The 21,586-nt window shown below is 35.9% G+C and overlaps 1 protein-coding gene across 1 annotated transcript in view; it reads left to right on the top strand.

The window, feature by feature from the left end:
* The window catches only part of TBC1D5 (TBC1 domain family member 5), a 358,979-nt gene that overhangs the window by 251,105 nt on the left and 86,288 nt on the right, over positions 1-21,586 (top strand). Inside the window, exon 14 of the mRNA XM_015810742.1 lies at positions 9,665-9,807. Coding sequence (XP_015666228.1) covers positions 9,665-9,807 — 143 coding nt within the window. The remainder of the gene's footprint in view (positions 1-9,664; positions 9,808-21,586) is intronic.

The following is a 21,586-nucleotide window of genomic DNA, read 5'->3' on the forward strand; positions in this document are numbered from 1 at the left end:
AAAAAGAGGGAACAAAGGCACTTGGGAGACGGAGATTTCCCGGACTCCGGAGGAGTACCCAATTCCGCTCTCCCAAAATAAAGGGGAGAGCTTTTGGGACTCTACTCCTATCCAGGAATACTCACCTCGACCCCTTCTCCCGGGGCACAAGGTTCCAAGCCGCTGAACAGCTGCTGACCGCTGTTCATGCTGGCTCTGAAGCCTTCCCAAGAGGACAGCTCCAAAAAGAGCTGCCATCGGCGCGCCGTCCCACCGGAAGTCCGATATGGTACTTTCAGTAGCAGTTCAGTGGAACTGCTATAACCGCAGCAGTTTAGTTTCCATTAACTTTCTTATTAACTTTCTTTTTCAATCAGGAGTTTCTAACAGTCAGTTTAACTACATATTACAGTTCATATCCGCCATATCTGTTTATTCCACTAGAATATTTACCCTGTTTTTAAAATGTATTTATTTAAAAGCTGGGGGCGTGGCATTTTAAATATGTATCTAGGTCGTTTGGAACCACATTTTTCAATACTCATGATGCTTCCAAACATTCTGGAAAAGAATTATGCAGCAGAATGAAAGTGTCTAAGATCAGAACAGATCACAGAATCATTTTAATGACCAATGGATATTTAATACCAGAGATATACTTAAAGAAAGTCCAGAAATATAGGCAGAATTCTGTTAAATGCAAAAATATTTGTCGCCATACATCTTTACTATTCCATACAAGATCTCCAAATACAGCCCAGACACTATACTATTAACATTATCTCATTCTAAGTGTATTTTAGTGCTACTTTTTAAAAATGCCACAGTCATGTCAAATTAAAATTCATCAGTGCTAGGAATATAAATACTGTAGAGATTTAAAGAATTATGATTAACAGTTTTAAGTTCTGCATTCTTCTTCATGGGACTTCTGTCTTGTCTATCTTTGGAAAACGGTTCTTATAACTAATTCTGATTTAACCCTTTGGCTGCCATTTCGGAATGATTAGCACATTTCAGTTAGGGTGCTATATTAAGATGTTACACTGGAACTGGGGAAAACTGCTAAAGTTTGTCCACCTTCAACTCACCATCTATGGAGATTTTCAGTCATCCCGGTCATGGTTGTCCCAAAGGTGCTTTTTCAAAAGGCAACTGGACTTGTTTTTCTTGAGGATATTTCGTTTCTCATCCAAGAAACTTCTTCACTTCTGATTGAAGTCTTGGATGAGAAGCGAAACATCTTCAAGAAAAACAAAGTCACTTGCCTTTTAAAAAATACCTTTGGGACTGGTCACTGGATCAGTCACCCTCTTTTAGTCCAACCTATTTCATAGGATTGTTGCGGTAGGGGACAAATGATAGAAGCCAACATCATTATGACAATTATAAGTCTTAAAATAAAAAGTGGGGTCTGAATCTAACAAATAGATTACCATGAGTTGCATACTGTCATTTTACTATCTCTGCAGGAGTGTACAATCTGAATCCATAACTAGAAGCAAACTTCAGAGATTATCAACGTATTATATTTTTAATTGACTTGATTAGGTGATAATTTTATTAAATATTTGGGATGAAATGTATAGCAGGACCCTTCAGAACATGGATGATAAAAGTGAACAGTTGCAATAAAGCATCAAGAGGGGAAGATCAGATGTAAACCTGACCTCATGTTTTAACTTACACCGTGGTGACTTCACTCTTATTAATGTTGGAGTGCATCCCAGCCTTTAGAGTGATTCATTCCATTTTGTAGACTGAATTTTGACAATAATCAAATTTGCTCCAGAATCCCAATTGACAAAATCTATGATGATAACAGAAGTAGAGTCTTGCAATATAATTTAATTAATCTCAAAGATATGGATAGAGTGCAGCAGAAGATCCATCCCATTTGAACTGGACCCCTGTCCTACTTGGTTCCTTTGAGAGAAGGGTTAACATAAGATTCAATGGATCAATGTCAGGTACAAGAAATCAGGAAGCAAGCAAATGAATACAGGTTTATTATTTGCTAACACTCTACAAGAATCAGAACTACTAACAGTCAAAGCAAATTGGCGGTAGATAAAAGTCAACAGAATTCAAGGAGGGCTGGACTTAGATCTCTTGTGGGCACAAAGAGGCTCAAGACTGATGATGCACTTGGCCCCTCCTTCGTGCGCAACCTGCTTATCTACAATCAGTGGTGCAAGGCAACGAGGCACCTCTTCCTGAAAAGGGATTCCATGGATGCAGCTGTATTAGACCACTATCATCTAGTATGCAGCTTTCCCATTCTGGGAAAGGTTGTTGAAAGAATGTTGGGATTTTCAGTGTGCTCTAGATGAGCCAATTTTCTGCATCCTTTTTAGTCTGGATTGTGGCCTGGGTATAGGACATAAATCACATTGGTTGCACTGTTGGATGACCCTCATCAGATTTTGGATGAAGAGAGTTGACCCCTCTTCATCCTCTTAGATCTCTCAATTCATTTACTTCCATTGATTCCTCAAAAGATTGAGAATAAGGACTCCTTTTTTTAAACATACACAGGGTAGGGCTACTGTATGGTCTTTCTTTCTTTCCTCAACTATTTCAATTTATTTGAAGTCATTGGGAGAGGCCAATGTTAGAAACAGGTTGAAACATTCTTTTTTCCAGAATTTTTTGGCATTCTTAACTTGGTTCTAGATGGAATAGCACTTTTCCTGAAAGACCAAACCTATTACTCTATAATGAGTTATGGTTAGTGTTAAGTAGGTAATATTGGAAGTTGTATCTGGGGTGATTTTCTTCAGCTTTGGTTGGTGTGCCAGTTGCAACTCTTTCTGGAGCAGAAATGTTGCCCTAGCAAGAGTTTCCCATGTTATTTCAAGGGTAAGTTATTGCAGTGTGTTCTATAAGGGACTATCTGTGAATAATACTTGAAAGCTGTAACTGTACAAAATGTAATAACCTTCTTTTTAATGGGTAAGAATTGCTGTTCATGCACAATAAACATGTTCTGGGCTCTGCATGGGTTTCCTTAGGTTTCTATATTCCTTGTAGAATATGATGGTGGAGAACTACATAAAATAGATGAATACATATATGCATACATATATAGAATCTAGTGAGGTTGGTTAAAAATAGAATTGATGTGGAAAATGATTAACGTGCTGGACAGGTCCTTTGGCGAGCCAGATTCAAATAAATACTTGAAAGTGGAGCTTGTTATGACTTTCGGTACCATAAGAGGATATGTGCGATGTAAATGCAAAATAATAATATGAAAACATTGCTTCTGATTTCCAAATTTTCTCTAACCAGTATGAGAGTTTTCTGTTACTTTCTGCAAAAGTTAAATACAGCTTATCTAAAACTTAAACCACTTACATTTGTATGTTTCTAACAAAGAAATAGTCCCTTTATACGCCATATTTTCCCTGCTTCCTTAAAAAAGTTACTTGTATGATCCTTTTTGGTTTTTGTCCCAGTGGGAGCATTGGGGGCACTCCCTGAGTTATCTAATGTTCATGTATGTCAGCTGTGAGTCCAACCAATTGAAAAAATATTTCTTTCCCTCTCTTTCCCTTCCCCCTCTCCTTTTCCCTCTCTCCCTCTCTTTCCCTCTCCCTCTCCCTCTCTCTCTCTCTCTCTCTCTCTCTCTCTCTCTCTCTCTCTCTCTCTCTCTCTCTCTCTCTCTCTCTCTCTCTCTCTCTCTCTCTCTCTCTCTCTCTCCCTCTCTCTTCTCAAACACACATTGGGGGGAGATAATGGACTCCCATTAAAAAAGGATTACATCTTCCAAATTGTGCTGAACCCAAACTGACAGTGAATCCACAATCCCTGGGCTTGTAAAGTATACATTTCACATGTAACTGTAATGCATGCAATTGTACAAAATCATGATAGAACATTTCATCATGTCTAAATAATGGAAGGTGCATATTGTTTGAATTACTAACACTCAAAACATTCAGTACAAGTCACTTGACATTAATTTCCTTGGTCAAATGTTTTTTGAAATAAGTCTGTTTTGACAAGCAATTTACCAAGTATCTTTGTAGGGAGAGAGCTAAGCTTGATGGGTTGTTGCATTAGCTACTTGACATTTGTCCCCAGTCAGACCGGATGCCACATGAAAAATTTACTCTGGCAAAGGGCTCCCAGGAATAAACAGTTCTCTAGTGTGGCTCACGGGGGAATCGACAAGGTGAGCGGAACTTCAACTTGTCACGGATGCACTGTTCTGACGAACATAAGTAGATGCTAATGGCTAAATCGTGACAGAATAAAGTCCCACAACCATATGGCTAATTGCCACAACAATATCTTCAGTGTTATTAATCAAGTTTTCATAGTGTGCCATGATAATTGGAATAATTAGAAGCTGCATAGGCATTGCTTTTTTCTCTCTGTCTCTCTCGCATACACATGCAGACTCTGCAGACAAGCATCTAGAAGAACCACAATTTCTATGCTGCATTATTTAGTGCACATTTTTCAGCAAATATGGTAGTTAATTAATGAAGTCACTGTTTTTTTCATCTGAATCTTTTATTACCAAGAGGGTTTCTTCAGGAATATGTGGATAATTAAATGAGTCCATTGTCTTCCACCCAAAGTGGCTAAATTCCCACCATGCATCTCTGCTAGCTGTAGGCAGTTTATTTTAGAAAACGTATGTCTGTTGTTTATAAGTCATATGTAAAATAGAATATGACTGCTATCCTACTTATGTTTGCCCTGGAGTAATCCTAATTGAAATCTATGGGACTTGACTGTGAAGTACTTCATTACCCAATCATTCTTTAACAAGCAGCAAATATAAGAACTACATGCCAAAACTGTGTTGTAAAATTAATAAATCATACATTAAAATGTACGAACTTATATGCAGCTTTGCTTTAAAGTTTTTAAATTGCTAAATAGCATTTAAAAAGGTTACATGGCATATTTTTAACACTGCCAAGTGCAGCCTAGCAGTTTAGTTGTAGTACTGTAATAGCTCAAGAATGTCAAAAAATATATGCTACATCTGAACTAAAGATATAAATAAAGCATTGATTTAGCATTTTTTTGCTTAGGTGAATGCTTAAATCATCATTGCCATATGTTTTGAATGTTCACTGGGTCTTTCAACAATTGTATAGGCAATAAGAAGCCACCCAGGATTTCCTGGGTATATGCATAAATAATTATTCAACTGGTCAGTATAACTGGAAGATTGATGATAATGACTTTATTCATGAATATATGAAGGCATTATTAGCCAAACTAATGGATAGAAATGGACTGCTGTCTATGGCCTTTTAAGGGCAGTTTAATTTAGTTTCAGAAGTCAATGTAGGCATAACATGAAATATTGTTGTGACAATAAATCCATTCTGCTTCTGCTTTTTGAAGACTTAGTTTTTCTTTGATTGAGAATTTCCAGAACAATGTCCTTCAGAATGTTCTATAGGCTTCCTGACCAAGTGGCCTGAGCTACCAAAATTGAAAACAGGCTTTGCTTGAAGCTTAAAACAGACCTCCCCAACCTGGTGCTGTCCAGCTAGTCTGAAAGTACAATTTCCAAAATTCCTAAATAGGATAAGAGGGTGCTTGGTGCTGTTAATTCCAACCCATTGGCAGACCATAAAGCCAGAAAAGTGTGCATCATTAGAAAATGTTCTAAAACTGGAGTTAATATTTTAATCAAATATTTGCCTTTATTCTTTCATATCTATTAATGGCTAAGCTTGGCAGAAAGCTTTGGAAACCAAGTATGTGCTTTAAGTTTTTACAAAAAGAAAAGAAACAACATCATTTTACCCATAGATGTTTTGGTAGTTGGTTTTGGGACTAAACAGCTCACTAACAGTTTTTCCTACCACATTACTTCACTACAATGAAAAACAATCACTTACATGGGAGAAAATAGAGAAATGAATTCATGCAAACAATTTTCTTTCTTGCCACTTTATCAAGCTGTCTCTACTAGTTGTGGTTCCTTTTATTTTTAATCACATCTGAGTTCTTTTTCAAGCATTCGGTTTAATGCATATGCGGTTTCCCTCTGAATAGAGAATGATGCTATTTCCATCCTTTTCTATCCTTGACAATGTGTTCAGTTGGGAGTGTAAAGGAGAGATATAGTCTTGTAGTCTAAATATCAGTACCCCACATGCAAAATTCATGTTGGTATATATTAGATCTGGGGCAGCATTTCTGCCATTGTCATGTTATATTGTCTATTAAAATTATAAATACATGTGTATACCTGTCTGAATTGATGCATTCTTCCAGCAACACATCTTTCAATATTCATGAATAAAAATGATGAAACCAAGAGAGATTCCACAATACTAACAGTAGGTGATAAAGCAAAATATAATTTTTGTCCTATTTCAATTTATTTACCCTACTTCTCTTAACAATAATAATAAGAGTAACCACATTATTTTTAAAGTCTTTTAAAAGAAGATAATGAAAGAAAACTAAAGAAAGTCATACCAATTTCAGGGAGAAGCAATAATTTTCAAGATGCCATTTTGAATATGGGAGCTTTTTTTTAGTTCAGATAAAGCAATCTGCGGCATATTTTATAAAGAATGAAAGTTATGAGAACAAAGTGCAGTAGGGGAATATGTTACTATGGTTTTATATTGTGATATTTTTTACAGAAACAATAATATTAATCCAAATAAATTGCAAAATTTCCAAGGTGTGTGAATTTTTTTTGTACATTTGTCAGATGTGGATAAACTATAGATCATTTATAAATTTTGCCCCTCTTTCAATAGGAAATTGTCTCATATTCTTGAACTATTTTGTATAGTAGTATAGTGTCTACACAGTCACTGAGTGCATGTTTAAGAGAGGATGGCTTAAGATTTTTAATAGGAATGTATTAATTAGTAAGGGATTTTATTGAATTTGTAAACTGTTAATATAGTTTGCTTTTCACTATAATAAAGATCACTTTTTGGAAAACACTATTTAAGAAGTTATTCATTCCTGAATTCTTTCATTTTCTCTGGGAAATAAGAAATTATACAAGAATATTTGAGTCTAATCTTTAAAAAAGGGTGGGATAATAGTCTTGTTGGACAAATAGTTTAGAACTTGTAGCAGTAATTGAATAGCTTGGATTTTTCATACTATTTCAACATTTTAATCTGCATTATAAAAGAGTATCCATTGAGTTTGGCAACTATCAAAAATGCTTCATTTTTCTGCTTCAAAAATGAAAAAATCGGGGTAGTATACCAGTATATGAATTGTACAAGAGAAATTCTTAATATTTTATACATGGAAATGGGCTAATGGATTATATAATATCTAAAGACAAATCCATATTTTACTTGCAACAATAGATCATTGATATGTGTCCTTTATAAATTTCACCCCTCTTTCAATAGGAAATTGTCTCATATTCTTGAACTATTTTGTATAGTACTATGTATTTATACTATTTTTTTCATTATGTTTCTGTTCTAAAAATTTAAACATCAGATGTTACAATGGTACTCAAATCATAGTTTGATAGTATATAGCACTTTTTGTATTTTATTTATTTGTCATACCAGTAATCCAGTTATATATGATTTGTAGCTGCATTCATAAGTTATTCCTGGTAATCCTTAATAAAATAATTGCTTTTGCAAGTTTTAAATAATATTTTAAAGTCATTCTAGAATATTAATATTTCTCTTGAAGGTCATTATTAAACTACCATTTGTAGGTAGTGATTATAAATTGTTTTGATATTAAGGTTTAATTACACAGAAATCATGTGTAAAATATAGGACTATGCCTTTTAGTAAGGAAATAGTAATAACTATTAGTGGGTTTTTTTGTTTTTTGTTTTTTAAAAAGTCCTTCAGTATTTTAGGCTGATTTGCAATTCTATGTTGGTGTGGTAAATACAAATTATTGTGTTACGAAATGTGATAAAAGGGTGCGCTATCTTGAGTATTACAGTCTGCAGGTGTAGCAGATTTGAGGCTAGAATTAACGGGACAGAACTGTAATTAAACTATACAACCATTCAAAAGAAAGGGACTCCTCTTGTCCAATGGTATCATTAAGTGAAACTTAGATTATATCTACATATTGGAAAGAACACTAAAAGTGTGTTAATTTGTATAAAAACATTCTGACTCAGACGTAATTCTTTAGAGCATCTATTTTGTTTTATAGGAAGAGAAAGCATGCTGTAGTCTAGCTATTTAGAGATTTTAGGGGTCCTTGGTTTATTGGATACTACATTGTTGCTGAAAAGGTACAGATAGCAGTTAAAATACAACAACTTTCAATTGTGTGAATTGCATATACCCGTCAATTCTGTAAGGCTGATATTCTTATGATTTCAAAAGCAGAGAAATCCATTAATTCTCTAATTCTATAAAAATAATAACTCTTCGTTCCAATGCTTAATATTCTCAAGAGACTTTTTTTTTTAAAAAAAAATGCCAGACTAACTTGAGTATCCGCAGTTAATGCCATATAGCAAGAGGGTCAAACTGCCGGCCTGTGGGCCGGACACGTCACGTGGAAGCCACGCCCACCTCATTGCCAGCAATGGCAAAACCGGCCCGATACGTTGCGCGATGTCATGTGACGTCGCGAGTTTGACATGCCTGCCATATAATAAAATGATACAAAAGAAAATGGGATTTCTGATTTTTAAAAAATTGAATCCTACTATATCACAATATATTGCCCTTTCCCATCTCACAGAAACAAATATTCTTTTTAGTGTATTAATTTTATCTGTTTCTAGTACAAATTTCACAATCTGTGAATCATAAACGTTGATGCAAAGAAAAAGATTTCATTCACAGCCTGAGTAATATTTGTAACAGCAAAAAGTAATAATTTCTATATGGTAGTCACCAAGACGTAATCTTCCACATCTTGCGTGATATAATTAGCAGTAAATTGTGTAAAGATTCGGTGTTTCCTCTTCCTTTAGGAGCTCTGATTTGTAGCATTTGGGAGATATATTGTGTTTGTTTATTTAAATTATATGAAGAATTTTATTATATTTCTGAGTTTTAATTGCATCAGCTATTAGCATAAAACTCCGTTGAAAATTACACCTGCATTGCACTTGCAATGGTTATAACTTGATAATATAAATGTCTACTTAATAACTTGGATTAATGCCTTATTAAACAAAGCATTTGGTTCAGTTTCCTAAGACACTTTTTAAAAGGAAGGCACACTTCATAAACATTTGATCAGTTCCATAACAACTTTTTATAATTGAACTCATCATGAATATAAGCTTGGTAGGCATACGAACAACCAGTTTAATAGCATTTCAAAAATAGTGCTTTTAAACACTATTTACACTTCTTTATGTAATCAGGTTAATGCAGAATTTGACATTTTCTAAACCATATATAGGCTTACATACTGGGGAGAGGGGGGAGGAAATCTACTCTTAGAACTACTTTCATACCAAAAGTTCAAAAATGAATCATCAATGTGTCTCCAATTATAATTGTGTAAATCCAGCTAAGTACCATCTAGGTATCTAATAAATTATTATGAGGGGTTCTTGGTGCTCTCTGAGCTTGCTTGTTTTCTTGCAGACATTTCATTACCCAAACTAGGTAACATTATCAGTGCTAGTAAGGAGTGTTGTTTGCATTGGATTTCTCTATAAATTATTATTTCTCATCTGTGATAAGCAGTTTTTGATGTGTTCCTTGGAATTTCTTTCTAGGAGATGGATAAGGCTTCTGTTTGGACGAGAATTTCTCCTTCAGGACCTTCTTGTTGTGTGGGATGCTTTATTTGCTGACAGCATCACTCTTGATTTGGTTGACTACATTTTCTTAGCTATGTTGCTATATATTAGAGATGCCTGTAAGTATTCCTATCATATCTAAGTCATACATATAACTTGCTCCTGTACAATAATATGCATTATTTTTCTACTTGAAATATAGTATTTAAACTGGAAATAGATGGTATCTAATTGTTAGCATATGAAAGCAATTACATTAATAGTAAAAATCATGTTAATGCTCATATTCCTTCTATGCTTCTTTTCATATACAGAATTCTAAGTAGAATTGCATTATGTAGTGTTCAAAGTAAGTATAGATCGCCACCTTCTGTCAGATATTACAAACTGAGTAAAAATCAGTATTGACATATTTTGCAATTCTTTTCTGTCCTTTTTTCTTTTTATTAACTATGTAATATGTCATTTATGTATTATAATTAATTCAGAATGTTTATCATAATTTGAGAATTTATAGAGGAAACTGCTTTTTAATTAGATGTTACATGAAATTTGGATTTGAAAAAAATATTTCTTAAGCAATTGAGCATACTAACCTTGGGCAGCTTAGAAGTAAATAAAGGACATTTGTAATCTAACTCAAAATTATCTCAGTTGTTTTATGAACATGCTTAAATGTACCAGATAAATAAATAATTAATATTATTAATTGGACCATCCAGTTTAGGAATCTACTGCCGTTATAAATGTAAAAATCTGTAACTTTCACTTCTTCATACACTTCTAAAAAAAACCCCTCAGTGTTCTTTAATTGACCTGAAGGACTTACCCAGGCTTCCAAAAAACCTGCATACACTTTTAGAGCCAAATTTTGAAAACATTTACATTACTTTTTAAAACATATTCTATTACATAACATTGTTCCATTCTCAACACTCAGAAAATATTAGGTTGGCTCCAAAAATATTTTTTGATTTCATCTAAAATTAGTTCAGCTGCCCTCCATGTAAACCCAATCCCAGTTAGATGTTTTCTAGAGCATGTTGAATTAATGCTCATACATTTTTGTGTATTATAAAAATGTATTTTAATTTTAAAAACACAGCTCAATTCTAAGCTTTTTGCACAATAGTGTTGAAGCAGAGGATATTGAGCTCAAATCTCTGAACTAACATAATGGGAAGCTTGCAAAATGAGTATTTCTTACCCCCATCTCTTACAATGCTAAACAATTCAGAAATTCTTCTATGACAAAGTAGTTGTAGTTTGTGACAGGCTTTGAGAGCTTTATACTTTATATTCTTCTCACAGCTTTATACTCACAATAGGAATAGAGTAGAAATAAGTATAAAGCTAGGAGTTGAGTTTATAAAATAGAGCATTACTTACCAGAAGTAATAGAAGTACTTAGAAGTACAGCACATCTAAGTTAATATTAGTAATTGGACCATCCAGTTTAGGAATCTACTTAACTTATTTCTACTTAATAGAAGTAACTTCTATTATGTCTGAAGTTGCAGTAATGGTTAAATAAAATAGATATTTAAGAACTTAATCATATTTGATGCAAACGGCATACAAGTTAGAAATGAATGTTTCATTGTTTTCTAAAACCCATTAAAAGTACAAACTGCTAAATTTTCTAAAACTTGCCTGGGTATTTCCAGTAAACATATCTTTAACATAAGAAATTCACTCATTTATGTTTACCATAAGCAAGCAAAACTATCTCATGGCTGCCACATTATAAAACCTGAAAGGTTTCAAATCTCAGGTACAGTAAAAAGATTTAAAGTTACCAAGACTAAACTATGTTAAATATAAGTACCAGGTTGGTGTAATGGTTAAGGTGCTTGACTAGAAAATGAGGGAACGTGAGCTCTAGTTCTCCTTTTGGTATGAAAGCCAGGTAAGACTAAAAGAATTGGGGTCAACCAAACTTCGGAGAAGACATTACTCCAAAGGCAAGCACCACAACAGAAAAGGCATTGCTGTTATGAGCCTCTCATTCCTTCTAATTCAGGTGTGGAGAATTTGCATCCCTCCACATTTTCCTAAACCAAAATACTTTATAATTTTCCATGCTAGCTGGGACTGCTGGAAAGTAAGAGTTTAACAATATCTCATAGATTGAGTATTATAATCTAAATTGACAGAGGAAAAGCAATATGCAGTTAGGTGTCACATACTGCAGTATATTCTGTAGTAGCATATTCTAGACCTTCTGATGTAGGAGATTAGAGTTGAAAAAGCATAAGAAAGTGTGGCTGACATGTAGGCTAATTTGTAAACAAGCAAAGTGAAACTCCTGATTGTCGAGGATCATAATAGGCAAGTATTTCAACTCCTTTCTTAGTATGAATATTTTTAATGTTAAAATTGGGGCGTGCATTGCAAATGATGCTTTTATAAAATACCCCAATATATTTTCAGGAATGCAAATAGATTAGATAAAAAGTAAAGCAAGTTTTACTAAAGCAGATTATATTTATAGCTTGCATAATAATATAGCTTACATAATAAAAAAAAGTTTCCCATAGGGCAGACATGTCAAACACAAGGCCCAGGGGCCGGATGCGGCCCGCGAAGTGGTTTCATGTGGCCCGCAAAGCCATCCTGGAAACAGCGAGGGAACGGCCCCTGCTGCCTTGGCCCTGGCCCAGGCCAGCCAGGAGCCAATGTACAATTTTGCGGTGGCCATCTATGCTGAAACACATTCAGTCTTAGCTCCACAAGGCCGTCTAGAAACAGTAAGGAACCAGCCCCTGCCGCGTCGGCCCCACCCCCTGGGTGCATGCTGGGGAGGTGTCGCCCTTTGTGAGGAATGAAGAAATGGACCATGCCTTGGCACTTGCCCCGGTCCCACCCCTTTCTGCCAGAGACTCTCAGATCTGTACCCCTCCTGCCCAAGCCCCCACAGGCACCCTTGACGCGAACGATGTAGAGCTGGCCACACCCACCCAGTAGGCTGCACCCACTCTGGCCACACCCACCCGCCCCCCCAAGGGCAACCGCAGTGCTGATGTGGCCCTCAATGAAATTGAGTTTGACACCCCTGCCATAGGGTTTAATCATAGAAATAAATCATTTGACCACCCAAATGCGACCAATTGAATGTACAACTAGATATTTATATGTCCATGACAAGCATCATCATCTCTGATTATTTATTTGCATGGACTATGAAACATTTTTCTCAAAATTCAATATTTTGAACAATATTTTGAACAAATATTTTGAACAAATATATAGGTAATGTAAGAACTAACATACATTAACAGGCATGATATCCTATTGAGTGACCTTAATGCTCGATATACTGAGAAGAAATGTCTGTCCATGTTATTCTTTAAAAAAACCTCATAAATACTCTTGTGATTTATTATTCATAATATTTCTATATAGAAAATGTTTTTATTTTATCAAAAAAATATGAGAAGACAACAGTTGCCCAACCATGGAACACTTGAATTTCTGCCTTTAACCCGAAGCCTACTTATTTATTTAAAATATAGTGCCACTCCAATGCCAAAACTGCTAAATGTATCTTAGTTTTACTTATTTTAAGGCCTGTTAGACCCAGAGATCTGTTCATCATATTTCATTCCAAAAATAAATTATTTTCTCCTTCAGTTTAAACATCGGGTATTGTTAGTATGTCAGAAATCAATTTGGAATGAAATGTTGACCTTGATTTATGATTGATTGCCATCAATAATTTTGGTCATAATATTGTGAGCATTTTGAAAAGATGACAGTCAACTCAAATGGTTCAAATCAGTTCAAATAATTATTCTAAAAGAATAATTATTTTTTTAAAAAATGTTTTTGGGAGTTTTTTTATATCTTTCAAAAATAAATGGAATTATTATCTTAACTCATCAATTAATTTTTATTTCAGTATTATATCAATGTTAATCATGCCTCCTCCTCCTGCCTTAAAAACTGGGCTAGTAGTTCTTCTCCAGGGCTTCAAACAAGGGTGGATGAAGCCTTTTATTCCATGAGTGATCTTAGAGTCAGCCAATATAATAAAAATAGAAAATAAAAATTCTTAAAGCCTTGATTAGGATTTAAATTGTTAAGTTTCCACCTGCCTTAGATTGTGAATCTAACCAGATAACTCATCCATAATAATAACCACAAAGATCCTTGGAAAGGATTTAATAGCTAGACAAAAATATCAAATCTAGTCTAATTTGCTGACTGTACAACCACCCATAATAATACAAAGTATTATATATAAAGTTTTGCATAGTTTCATCTTGCACTTGTAAGGAAAAAATTACAGAAAAAAAGAAGACAGACTACAGGTTAGTATTCTCTAAGGAGCAAAATTTCTGGCTGCCATTATCTACTCTGTAGAAACCTTTTTTGCATGTTTAATATATTAGTATTTTTTGATGCTGAGGAATGCTTAACATCTGGCAGACTCCTATTTGTTTTCTTTTCAGGCACTGATAAAAGAACAGTTACTTCTCTGCTTACTTCACAATATAGATTGTATCTTGTGGTTCATTCTTTTATGAAAAATTGATTTGTATTTGCAGTTTTTTCTATTTTTGAAACACTGTACAAAGTAAACATTTCAACACAGACACATACACACACACGCACACACATACGCATACCAAAAAACCAAAACATTATTTGCAATGACCAAATCAACCAAAGAAATTAATTTGGTGTCTAAAGTAAATAAAAGGCTGGGGCGGGGCAGGTTTAACTGCAATTGTATTATATCAATTGTTTGAATTTTTTAATGATTACTACATTGGGGAAAGCTGGAGGCATTTTCTTATTCTTTTTTTAAGCTTTTTTTGCAGCTGACCTTTACCTATTTACCTTATACCAATTTATCTTTTTTTTTTTAGAAATGTTTTATTGATTTTTTTACAATAACAATCCTTTTTGCCTAGTATACAGCGTGTTGACTTGGTTCATATATTTTGAAAAAAACAATAGTACGGTAGTTAATTAACAGTCAATAATAATTAATTTTTGTAATTCCATAATTAGTATATTAATTAATAATATATTTCCTTGATCTTCCCTTCTCCCAATAGCATTCTCCTTCTTCAGCATTAATCAAATATGACTCTTAATATTTTCAGTACATAAATGGTTAAATATAAACCTTTTTTATGTTTGTACAAATAATAGTATGACATTTTTTCTTATCAACTTGTATTGTTTTTAGAAAAATCATCTTGTTAGTTCATATATCCTATTTTCATAATTCTTTTTTTCCATATATTTTATTGATTTTTTAAAACATAAATCACTTAATAGTTGGTAAACAGTGTGTTTGCTGGGTTTACATTTGTAAAGAAAAATCATTAACAATTGGTTTCTATAATCCATAATCCACATACTATATTTAGCTGATTTCCCCTTTTCCCCAAAATATCTTCTTTGCAAACCTTGAATTAATACAGTTCTTATTATTTTGATAAATAACAGTTAAATACGGTATATGATTTTTTCCCAATATTCCTAGAAATAATGATCACATCAATATAATATTTCTTTTCTATCTAATCATTCTGGTTGCCTCATCTTACATCCTGTTACAGTGCTTATTTAAATTTATTTCTTCCATAAAGTTCAAAGTATTCTTGCTAGTTAAGATTTTCTTAACAGTTAATTACATTTAAAGATTTAAATCCATTTTTCCCATATAAACCATCTCAACACTTACATTTTTTAAAGAATAGGTAAAAACAGTAAACAAAAGGAAAAGAGAGCAAGAGTAAAGAAACATAAAAAGTAAAATATTATTTAAAATATATATTCCTCCTAAGCTAATACATATTCATTCCCAAAATTTCTTATTCTTTTTAACCATATATTTAATATATTTAATCTTTAAATATTCCATTTAATGTGTCCAATCATCTAATCCTTTAATTTTTATTCAAAACATTTTTTCTTTTTTATATATTATAATTTCCCTAAATTCAAACACATTTAATTATCTAAAACATTTCTTCATTTAAGCCAGGGGTAGGCAACCCAAAACACTCAAAGAGCCACTTGGACACATTTCCCACCGAAAACAAAACACTCGTTTGTAAATAAAAGAGATGTAAGATGTAAGGTAAGGTTATCCGTGTGACCGGTGTTGTCACCTTACATCTGTGGTGTTTCCAAAGCCACAGCACGGCTATTGGCTCCCCACAATGTGAGCGTTGCCCATAGGCCAGAACAGACCCTAAGAACTAAGATAATGCGTTCTAAAGAGCCACTCCCCAACGGTGAGCAATCTTCTATAGTTTATAGAATCAACTGCAGGAACTGCCCCTGCAATTACATGGGGGAAACAGCCAAAAGGCTCAGAACTAGGGTCCATGAACATGAACTGGCAATTAAAAGACAGGAGCAGCGCTCACAAGTGTGGACCCATATGGCCAACCTGGACCATAAATTCAATCTGGAAAACGCACAGGCCATATCTCGTGAGACCACCAAGGGTGGCTGCCTTTTTAAAGAAGCCTGGATTTCGGATGCAAACTCCATCAACCGGCACATAGACCTCCTACTGGCATATCAGAGCCTTAGAAAGTGGGAGAGTCAACGTTACAATCCACAGAGTAGATGGCCACCCCTCACGGTGCAAAAGCAAGATCATGATTTTACAAATGGGGAAATGGCGATCCCTAGGGAAGATAGGGAACCGGAAAAAGGAGAGGGGGGCCAGGGCCAGGGAACATTACAACGAGATAGCAACAGACAAGACTGGAGTGACAGGGCTATGGGGGAGGCAGTAACAGCTGCTATGGTAGGGGATGAGAAACTAACGATGTGTCAAGATTGGGTGTGGAAAATGGATGCACGGAAGCAGCTCGGAAGGGGAGACAAAAGGGGGAGAATAGTGAGCAGGAAGATCTTAACAGCTGCTCTTTGCAGGATTGGGGAGAGAGAGCTATGGGCGAGACAACGGCGACCGTAGGGGAAAATGACAGCCCTACAGGACATTTGAAATGCAGATTGACAGATTGCTCCAAAATGAGAGAGGGGGGGAGAGATAGGGGGCAAAGACAGCTTGACAGCCATCCCCCAGGCACTCGTACGCGTGTTAGAAAAGTAAAGGAGGATCTGGGCATAACCACCAGGTCCACCAACAGGCTGCCACATGTGAATCAATTTAGCACGTTGCAGATTAATACAACTAATAGGCCGATTACGCACTCGAAAAGCCGGGCGCAGAGACAGGTAGCTATATAGGCAAGCTCCCTAATCACTTAGCATTCCAGCCCTGATGACGTTGGCAGTCGGGCCGATGAAAGCTTGGTAACTCTTTTATTTACAAACTTGTTTGTATTAAACAGGTTTGTTTTACTTTTATCCTGGTGTTCGTTTTTTCTATATTTTATTGATATGTGTATGCCCAGGATTCGCATTTTTAATGTTATTAAGGACACATGTGTGTGTGTGTTTGTGCGTGTATATATAAAATAAAGGTAAAAAATGATATCTGCAGTGTTTTCTTCATTTTAGATGTCAAAAGGGTCTCTGTCTCTCTCTTTCCTTTCTCTTTCCTCTCTCTCTTTCCTCTCTTTTTTCTTTACTTTTTCTCTTTCCTCTCCCCCTCTTTTTCGCTTTCTTCTCTTTCCCTTTTTCTCTCTTTCCTCTCCCCCTCTTTCTCTTTCCTCTCCCCCTCTCTCTTTTTCCTTTCTTTCCTCTCCCTCTTTCTCTCCCTCTTTCTTTCTTTCTTTCCTCTCTTTCCTCTCTCTCTTCTCTCTTTCTCTTTCCTCTCTCTTTCTCTTTCCTCTCTCTCCTCTCTTTTTCTTTTTCTCTCTCTTCCTCTTTTTCTCTCTTTTTTCTTTCCTCTTTTTCTCTCTTTCCTCTCCCCCTCTCTCTCTCTCTTTCCTCTCCCCCTCTTTCCTCTTCCCCACTCTCTTTCTCTCTCTCTCTTTCCTCTTTCTCTCTCTCCAGATGAGAGAGAGAGAGAACGAAAGGCAGACGGCGCCGAACGGGCAGGGAGGGGGAGTAGGACGGGAGGCAGTGGTTCCGATGGCGGCGGCAGCACGACGGCGGCCACTGCACCATCGTCGGGGGTCCCCGCCGCGCCCGGCCGCTGCCCCCACCACGTCCTCAGCCGAATGGGCAGGGAGGGGAACAGGACGGGAGGCAGCAGCTCCAGCGGTGGCCACTGCAGGATCGTTGGGGGTCCCCGCCGCATACTCAGCCACTTCACCGTCACAAGAGGAGGGTGCCAAGGCCGGGTGCACCATGGGCAGCTGTGCAGGCAACAGGGAATGCCGCCGCGGGGATGAGGGGGGTCCCGACCCGCCGCCCTTGCAGCCCAAGGTCTCCTGAAGCACTAAGGGCGGCGGCGGGAGGACAGCAAAGTGGCGCGGGTGCCCGCTCACCGGCAGCTCTTCGGCCTCGCTCAGCGCAACCGGCGGCAGCGGGAGAACAGCCAAGGGGACCGTGCAGCAGGTGGGGAAAGGGCCGGGCAGGCGCTGTGGGGGAATCCGCTGCCTGTGAGACGGCTGAAAGGCGCAGATGGAGAGGAGAAGCTACAGAGACCCCCGGTGACCTCCCAACTAACAGAGGCGGCAGTGGAGCAGGGCAAGGGGAGACCCGCCAGGCAGGAAAGAGGCACCATGAGACTGGCCACCCACGGCTCCTTACCAGGGACACCTTTCCACCAATCCTCCCGGCCACCACATGCAGTACGAAGAAGGAAAGAGGTTTGTGGGCAATCCCACAAACCAAAGAAGTTCAACCAATCAATTCAAACTTCATTAGAAGTTTGAATTGATTGGTTGAACTTTTTTAGTTCCACTTTTTTTTTCAGACTGCACATGGTGGCTGAGGACAGGGAACCACAGGAGACGGCTGAAAAAAGCCGCATGCGGCTCCGGAGCCGCAGGTTGCCGACCCGTGATCTAAGCCATTTCAACAGTATTATATTACTTATATCAAAAAATAAAATAAAAAGGGGGGAAAAGCATACAGTATTATTTAAGCAATTCATCCCTCTTAGAATGACATATGTATTCAGAATCTTTTCTATTTCTTTAACCATATTCAAACAAATGTTTCTTTTTTATATATTCTCTCTGGTAGATCCCGTTATCTATTTTCTTAATTTTCACTTTAATCTTTTTCCTTTGACCAGTATCTTTCTTGATCAATGTGTTTTTCTGAATCAAAACGTTTTTTCATATATTCATGACTTGCTGTAGGTATAAGAAGTAAATTGAATAAAGTGTCTTTATATGAGGCTTTTGCCTTTCCATGTTTCTTGAAAATGTTTTTCTCCTTCTTTGCTTCTCTTATCACTTCCTTTCTCTCTGATATTTTCAACATCTCTACATTCCATTTTATCCAATCTGGTTTTTTTGTCTTCAGATTTATTTTGTAGTCTTAAGGAATGAGTTGTTTTTTCCATTTCTTGTAAAAAAATTTCCCACTAGGATTAAATCATGTTTTCTTGCTTTGTTAAGTTTCGTCTTTGGGTCTCTATTTTCAATTTTATGACCACTTATTTGTTTTGTCTGCTTCTTCTCTGTTATTGTTTCCTGGAAGTTTTTTTGTTGTAGAGTTAACTTAGAAATAAATTGATTTATATTTTCAAATTTATTTTGGGTTTCTTTGTGATTTGAACTCAGTGTTATTTGAATTAATTGCAGTATACTATATATCTCCTCCTGAGATGTATTTATGTTTCTTGGTGTGTTCTATCTACATGTCTCTGATCAATGATGGCCAAAAGTTGAAGTTTTCCTTCTTATCTGCAAATAGCTTTAGAGTCCCGTTTAAATAGATATTTGTAATCCAAAGAGTTCAAAAAATATTTTTTTCCTAAAGTTTATAATTCTCTCTTTGTCTGCAGCCCATATTTTTGTCTTTTTTGTCACAGCTGTTTTTGTTATTAAAGTTTTGAAGGTCACAAACACAGATTAGCTTTTCCCAGGTTTTGGCAAGTTCTCTACGGAAATCATAACTGTCATAATCTTCATGCACCACTAGGTGTCAGCATCTATTTAGTTTTCAATATGAACAATGGTCTTTAAAATGAGTCTTAATCATTCAACAATTTTAAACTTGTCCAAAATAAAATTTTAGCTTTCAAGTTTATAAATTATTTCACTACCATATATTTTGACCCTCCATGGAAATTTTAATTCGCCGCTTCCGTTAGTATAAGGGTGGGACGGAAGTCCCTCTCCTTCACTTTCGGGGATTTTGCTTCTTGGGGATCTTTTCCAGGAAATTAAGTGTAGAATAGAAAAGGGAAAATCAGATTCCTCACCCAGTTTCAAGTACATCGTTTACTATTGTGCTGGTTAGTTCTTTTGGACTTTGGTTGCAAGTAGCTTGGGCTGATCGGTGAAATACAGCCTTTCTCCTGTCGAGTTAGAAAGCTTTCCCCAAGACAAATGGAACGACCGCCGTCATTCCAGAGTCACCGGGGCACCCTTCTTTGCTGCCTCTCTGGGGCGGCTTGGACCCATTAAGGTCTCCAGGCAGGACAAAAATTAGCCGCGGGTGTGCGGCGGTCCACAAGCCCGCAACCAGTCGCTACCACGCAGGACCGGAAGTCCCCTATTTTCATAATACTTATTTAAGCTTAATTTCCCCTTAATATTCAAACAATTCTTATCAGTCATAATTTTCTCAATATTAATCATCTAAATATCTAGATTTTCCATTTAGATACACCATCCCAATGTTTTCATGTTTCATGCATTGTAAAAATACTATACTGCTTATCTATTTTATAACATCTATCTATAGCATCTTTTCTGATCAGTTTATATTTCATTTATATTTGTAAAAGTTAATTTTTTAAATCACTATATATCCTATTTTCAAAGTTCTTATTTAAGCTTAATTTTCCCTCAGTATTTCAGTCATTCCTAAGTCCTAATTCTCTAAAACTTAATTTACCTTTAAATTTCAAACTTTTCATTCACATACATCATCCCAATATTTTTACATTTTATATATTGTGAAAAATACTATATTACTTATATCTCTTATCCCTCTTATTGTAAGACCCGTATATCCAAAGTTATCTGTTCTTTTAACCGTATTCAAATAAGTGTTTGCTCATGTAATACTCCATCTGGTAGGGTGAGTCAAATCTCTTGAATTTGTCTCTGGTCGTCTTCTTTTTCCAAGTAGCTTTCCAAGTTGATATATTCCACTTGCCAGGAAGTTCTTGTATTTTTGTAAGTATTATTGGGAGTGGAGAAGATAGGATGAGTAGAATATATGCTTTTTATCTCTCAAACTGTAATGGTTCTCCTGGGAGTTCTATAGTCCATTTTGTTAAATCTTCTTTCTTATTCTCAAGTTTATTTTGATGTTCTGATGAATAAAGTATCTTTTCCATTTTTATTGTTATGTCAAGATCTTGTAGGTTTTTTCCTATTTGTGTTAAATTATAATTCTCTTCATTTGTAGCTTCGCTGATTAAATCATTTTCTTCTAGTTTATATTCTGTTATCTGATTTGTTTGCTCATTCTTTACCATCATTTTCTGAGTGTTTTTTGATTGTGGGTTTAGATAAGAGATGTGCTCATTTATGTCATCAAAGTTGTTTTTTATCTCCTCATGGTTTAAATCTATTGTCATTTGTATCTGTCATAGCATTATATACGTTTCCTCCTGGAAAGTATTTGTCTTGTCTTGAACTGTTGCTTCTGGAGGTCTTTGATATTCCAGGCTGGGTCCTTCAGGAGCAAGTATTAAATGTGGTTTTCTGTCATTTTTTTGATAAGTATGCAATATCCATGTTAGCTCCCCCTTTCAAATAGTCTTTCATCAATGCCATAGTCTCTATAATTAGCCTTATCAAACCAGTCAAACTCTGAATCCAAACAGCCCAATTTTGTATAGTTGATTTCAACATTTTTTTCCCCTTAAAGGTTAATTCG

This window comes from Protobothrops mucrosquamatus, unplaced genomic scaffold, assembly GCF_001527695.2.
Source record: "Protobothrops mucrosquamatus isolate PMUCROS unplaced genomic scaffold, P.Mucros_1.0 scaffold18, whole genome shotgun sequence".
NCBI classification, from domain to species: domain Eukaryota; kingdom Metazoa; phylum Chordata; class Lepidosauria; order Squamata; family Viperidae; genus Protobothrops; species Protobothrops mucrosquamatus.